The 7,500-nt window shown below is 27.3% G+C and overlaps 1 protein-coding gene across 1 annotated transcript in view; it reads right to left on the reverse strand.

Moving 5' to 3' along the window:
* The window catches only part of LOC113821366 (mothers against decapentaplegic homolog 3), a 228,924-nt gene that overhangs the window by 209,371 nt on the left and 12,053 nt on the right, over positions 1–7,500 (reverse strand). Inside the window, exon 2 of the mRNA XM_070126774.1 lies at positions 2,047–2,240. Within this exon, the coding sequence (XP_069982875.1) occupies positions 2,047–2,240 (194 nt within the window). The remainder of the gene's footprint in view (positions 1–2,046; positions 2,241–7,500) is intronic.

A 7,500-nucleotide genomic window follows, 5' to 3' on the forward strand; every position in this document is an offset into this window, starting at 1 on the left:
CCTCATTTTAGAAACATACTATCACAAGGGTAAATACTAAATCTTGGCTTTACAACAAGTGAGAAAGTTGGGCTTTAATCCCTACAGATTATATCACACTCAAACTCAAAAACTCTTCCAATACTTGAAGACACATTCAAAAAAGACAAACAAAGCAACAAGATTAATCAAACAATTTCAAACATTAAACAAAACACCATGACAATAAGAAAAGTAAACACTCTGGCAAGTTTACTTCCTTTACTAAATCACATTAAAAGAAAGAACCCCATGGCTTAGTCTTGTCATTCACCTGCATTTTATCCATTTCATTTACATCAACTTTGATCTAAGATCTCTCATATTTTCAAGATACATTTAATCCTCCCTAAACAATTATTTTTTCCCCCTTCAATTATTAACATAATTCCCTCTAATCAACCTATCTCATTCCCTCCAACCAATCTATTTCACCCCCCTCTTACCACTTCACTTCAATCTCTCTTTCAACCTATTTTATCCCCATTTGCTAACCAGTTGTATCACTCCTAAGCAACTATTCCTCTCCTCCAACTGACTGGTTTCCTTCCCTGTAATAGATTTCCTCCTCTCAAATCAACCTATTTCATCCCTTTCGTTCAGTTTAACTCGTTCTAACCATTCTATTTCATCAACTCGAATCAATCAATTTCATTCCTCAAACCAATCTTTATTTCATCCATTCTAACCAATCTATGCCAATATATTTCATCCTACCTAACCAATAAATTCTATCCCCTCTATCCATCTTGCTCTATCCCCTCTAAAGCAATGAATTTCATCCCCTGCATCTGACTTGTTCTATCTCCTCTAACCTACAAATTTCATCCCTATTAGCCAATCAGTTTCCATCCCTCTAGCCAGTTTATTTTCTTCAACTCTAGCTAATCATTTCATTCTCTCTGACCAATCAATTTCATTCCCTCTAGCCGATTATATTCTATCACCTCCAACTAGTTCGTTTTATTCCCTTTGACCAACAGCCTCTAACTAATTGGTTTCGTCCCCACAACCTTTCTTAGTTCACCCTCTTTCACCCATTCACCCATGTATTTCATACTCTAACAAATCCATTTCATTCCTTCGCACCAATCTATCTCGCTCCCCTAACCAATCCATTCCACCCCAATCTATTTCATCCTCTCAAACCCATTCATTCCATACTCTTAATTAATCTATTTCATTCCTTTTAACCAATCTATGACACTCCTCTCACCAATCTATTCTACCGAATCTATTTCATTCCTTTTAACCAATCTATCTCACTCCTCTCACCAATCCATTCCACCCCAATTTATTTCACCGTAAGTAACCAGTCTATTCAGTCCCTGCTAACCTATTTATCCCATCCCACCCTAGCCAATCTTTCTCATCTCTATTTACCAATCTAGGTCTATTTCACACTTTCTATTGACCTAATACACACTTTCTGGATAAGAAATTATATCCCCTCTGGTCAATCTATTTTGTCTACTCTGAATAAAATTTATAATTGATTTAATCCCAAAGAAGGCCCATGGACACATTCAGTTCTCATTCTTTATCTTTTACATTTTCTTGTCAATATTATAATTTTGGTACGCAACTGATGTGCAAATTACATTAATCTTCATTTTGTAACTATACAATGCATTTGTGCAAGTACTTAAGAGGTCTTGTTAATAGCTAATAAAAAATAATGATTTATGAAATGGAAGTTATGAACCACAACTAACAAAACCATTTGTCAAATACCTGCCACACCCCGCCCTAGATGAATATATATGCAGTAGAACTGCACTACTTCTATGTTTACATTTATGAATTTAAATCAGATCTATACTCTCGTTTTGACAATAGCACACAATAAAGCCAAGCTATAAAGATTACATATACCTCATTACCATCAAGTCAAATTCAAATACACTCAATTCTATTCTCCAAACTGACAGAAAAATAATCTGAGCTTTAAGGATATATACAAAAAAATAACAACATTTCTATTATGAGGAAATGATATGCCATAAAACAAAACACTGTATTTTATACCTGGAGCTTCTATCTTGGTGTAGTGATAAGGATTGACGCAAACCTCCTCCTTTTTGAGGTTAAACGCGTATGTGCAGTGGTCAAGAGCACGCAACTCGTGGTGGCTCTGTAGCTCAGGCCAACGCCACAAACGGCAATAGATAACATGCGGCAGCCCCTTACGGTGGGACACCTGCAGCCGCCCATCCAGTGACCTGCAAGTAAACACTGCGTCAGTCTTAAGTTCACGAGTTCAGTTTCAGACAGTAAATTCAATCTTACAACAACAATGCAATCGAACTGCATTCTATTTTCAAACCATAAATCAATCATAGACATAATCTGCTTCAACCACAAAATCAAATTCCATTACCCTTTCACTAAAACATTCACACAAAAAAGAAGCAAAAATATGGATGACTTAACATGACAGAAAATCACAAATAAGAAATATGAAGTTCTTTTTGTTACAAAATAGTAAGCAATGGTCATAATGGCAAAAAATAATAAAGAAATACCTCAAAGTCATTATAAACTAAATGATAATGATAAAAAACAATATCCACAAAAAACATAATACTCAGTATACATCACTGATATGATTATAACAATAAGAAAAATGATGATAGTAATAACACTACTAATAACAATAACAAAACATGTCAGCCCTAAGTATAAATATCATTATTATTGTTGTCATCCCTAGCATCACTATCATAAAAATATCATAAAAAAAAATTATCATCATTATCATATTACTGAATATTGTTATTACCATGATGATGATGATAATAAAAATCATGGTGATGATAATCTGGCATATACCAATAATAACAATGATGAAAAATAACAGCTACAATAATAATGATAATTAAAATAACAATAACAAAAATAAAAACAAACAAAATAACTACAAAATAATAACAATAACAACAACAAATCATATTACCATAACAGTAGTCTAAGAATAACAATATCAATAATAATAATGATAATAACCAAGAAAGCAAAAGAACAATAACAAAATAATAACAGTAACAATAACAATAATAATAATGACAATAAAATAGCAAAACACCAACAATAATAATCATAATAACAATAACAATAATCACAATCATCATCATAGTAGTAATTATCATTAAAACAAAAAAACAATAAGAACAATAAGAATAACAATAATGGCAATACCAATGGTAACTACCATAACTACTAGAACTATTACTACTACTACTACAACGACTACTACTGCTGCTTCTATTAATAATAATCATAACGACCAAATCAACAACTATCCCTTTAATGAACAGAATCACAAAAGAAATTGCCAATAGTCATGTACTGCTCTTCATAATAACAACAATAATGACAATGAATATAAAGAGTGCATGTCAACATCCATTATAACAGTAGTAAAAATACTACTAATAACAGCAGAAGTCACACAACAGTTATACTAAAGCCATCACAATAGTTATACTAAAACCAATAATAATGATGACAACATTAATAAAAGCAAAAAAATTATATCTTATCAATGATTATGTAAAGGTTAGCATTATCTTAATAGCTATCATTATTAGAACCACTTGCACTACCATCACTGAAAACAGTAGTATCAATGTCCATAACAATACACAAAATATGATAAATAATAATATTCATGTCAGTAGTAACAACAAAAACTTTGCTTAAGATCAGAGATCATAAGATCATAATTACATCAACAATAACAATAACAACAATAATAATGATATTAATGATAGTAGTATTAATAATAATAGTAATAATAATAACAATAATAATGGTAATAAAAAAAAATAATAATAATATTAATAATAATAATGATAATACTAATGGCAATAATAATCATGACAAAAACAAAAAGGGTAATGATGAAAATGATAATGACAACAACAATAATATTCACACTATATCTAGCCCAGCCTCTCCACGGTGGTAGTCATCAATAACAAATATATATATACATATAGGTATATATCTATATAAATTTGCATATATATATATATATATATATATATATATATATATAATACATATAATACATATAATTATATATATATATATATATATATATATATATATATATATATATATATATATATATGTATGTATATATATATATATATATATATATATATATATATATATATATATAAATATATATATATATATATATATATATATATATATATATATATATATATATATATATACACAATTATATAAATATTTATATATATATATACATAACTGAAAGTTAGTGTATGAAGAATTGTTCTTCAGAAAGCCAAATCATTGTAAATATTTCAGAAATTATACTGATGATGATAACAACTAAGATAAATACTATAATTATTACCAGAACAGTATCTTAAAAATCATAATAATAAAACTAACAATTACTATTACAATCATGAAAGTGTGTTAGATAGTTTAATAATTACTATTATGATAATGTAAGGATAATAATCCTTTTGAACATTTGTAAAAATGATAGTAATAATGGTGTTAGTGAGAAATATTATATAGTAATAAATTTAATTAACAAGTATAAAAATAATATGGACAGTGAATAATAACAATAATATTTACCAATAACAATATGTCATGACAACAAAGCAAATATATCAATGGAAAAATCACTATAATGATAATGATAATAATCCTGATAATAATGATGATGATGATGATTCTCATCATAATCATCATTATCATCATAAATTCAATAATAATTGTTAGCCAGCAATAATAACATGAATAACAATATTATAAGCAGTAATATATATGATCATAAATAATTTCAACAATACCAATAATAATAAAAATAATAATAATCATAATAACTACAATTAATACCAGTACTATTGAAAATAATTACAATAAAGATGATACTCCTACTGCTACTGCTACTGCTACTGCTACTGCTACTACTACAACTACTACTACATCTATTACTACTAATAGCAATAAAAGCAATAACAACAATACTACTACTAATAACGATAACAATAATGACAAATATTATATTAACAATGATGATGGTGATGATAATGATGATGATAATAATAGCAGTAACAACAAAAAATGTCAATGATAATTAATAATAATAACAAAAATGAGAATTATATCAATAACAATAACAATAAAAACAACAACAATAATAGATAATAACAATTATAATAACACTAATAAAAAGACAATAATAATAATAATGAAAGAAATAATAAATAATAGCAACAATAAAAATAACATTGACAATAACAACAACAATAATAATAATAACAATAACAACAATAGCAATAATAATAGCATAATAACAATAATGAAGATGATGATGATGATCATAATGTTGATAAATAATAATAATAATAATAATAATAATAATAATAATAATAATAATAATAATAATAACAATAATAATAATAACAACAACAACAGTAATAATGATGCTAATGATAGTAATATAACAATAACAATAACAATAATAATTATTATTATAATACTAATAACAATGACAACAAGGATAATAATAACATTAGCAATAGCAATAATAATAACAATAATAACAATAATAATAATAATATTAATAATAATAATAATAATAATAATAATAATAATAATAATAATAATAATAATAATAGTAATAACAATAACAAAAATAATAACAATACTAATACTAATAATACTAATAAACAATAAATAATAAATAATGAATAATAATAATAACAATAATTCTAATGATTAAAAAAATAATAATAATACAAATAACAGTAAGAGTAGTAGTAGTAATAATAATAATAATAATAATAATAATCATAATAATAATAATAATAATAATAATAATAATAACAACAATAATAATGGTAATGATAATAATAATAATAATGATGATGATAATCATAGTAATAACAATAATAATAGTAATAATAATAATATTAATAACAATAATGATAAATAATAATAATGATAATTCTAATAATGATACTACAACTAATAATACTTATGATAATAATGGCAATAATAATAATCACAACAATAATAACAACACTAACACTAACAACAACAGCAGAAAAAGCTGTTCCAAAAATAAGAAGGACGACCAGTGTGATATCTCCATACTAAAAACTAAGGGAAACAAAAGTAGGAATATACATAAATAAAAGAATCTGAAGTGTTTAATGGTTTTAAGATAATTGCTGATGAGAACTGAAGATAAAAGCATTAGATCCTCTCCCTTGAGTGTCTCATATCACTCGTCAAATTAAGAGCTTGGATGCACATGTTATGCTGCATAAATTTGGTCTATAACACTAGTTGAGATCTGAATAGAGGTGAATAATTCACACAGAATGAATGGGTCATTTAACATTCTGTCAAACATAATAAATCCTTCATCAGCAAAAAAACATAAAATAAATTAAAAAAGAGTAAAATCAACAGGTCAAATAGTTCACCTTTCTCTGTGCCATCAATTATTCTTATTTATGTATTTGTTTGTTTGTATGTAACATGCATAAAAGTATGTGGAAGTATATATACCCTCACATGGATAAAAGCACAAAGAGTAAATTTACCGTGGAACAAAGAATTACTTTCTCTGTATTCTCTGGTTATCTGCCATAATAATTCTCTTAAAAGGAAGTATGAATACATTGTGGCTTCCCTCCCCTAACTGAAACCTTCTCCCTGCATAGTTATAATATACATATTCCTGGTACTTTCTTAGCCTACTCTAACAACAAATTACAAGATGATCTATGACTCTTTAAAAGTCCAGATATTACAAAAATGGATACCTAAGTGGATCCTTTCTCACTTTGGCAGATAGTTTGTTGTGTTATACAATCAACTTCTTGAATAGATACATGTCCTGTGACCTGTAATGTTATGTGAATTTGACATTGTGTAAGCAACATGTTATACAGGGTTTCTGCTAGAAAAAAAAATGCATACTCATATATCAAGGCATGCATTAAAGAGTGGAAGGGTACTATCAATCTTAGGCCCTTTCGTGCTAAATCACAGGCACTTTTAATGAAACTGAGGAAGTCCAAATGAAGATGTCTTCTTTTCATAATAGTAATTCCATATCGCATTAAACATTAGGATGTAGCTTGTAAAAACACCTTCTATCCATTTCATTTCTATATAATACACTATGTCAAAAAACAAACAAACTTTTTTTTTGTAGTTTTGGGTATATAACTGTACCTATTCTATTTTTCCTAATAATTTGGGTTATATAATCTCTACCTTCTCCCATCTTGGCAGAAACCAAGATGAAACTATGGAATGCTTTTGCTGACTTAGCAGCACCTACTTCCCTATGTTCAGAAATCACAATGAACATATTGTTGAGACTTTCAAAACAAAAATGAACTGCGAAATATGCTACTGACCAACACTCAAGAGATGTGCAGTACATGAGATTAGAGTTCGCTGACAGATGAA

Source organism: Penaeus vannamei, chromosome 1, assembly GCF_042767895.1.
Source record: "Penaeus vannamei isolate JL-2024 chromosome 1, ASM4276789v1, whole genome shotgun sequence".
Classification (NCBI taxonomy): Eukaryota; Metazoa; Arthropoda; class Malacostraca; order Decapoda; family Penaeidae; genus Penaeus; species Penaeus vannamei.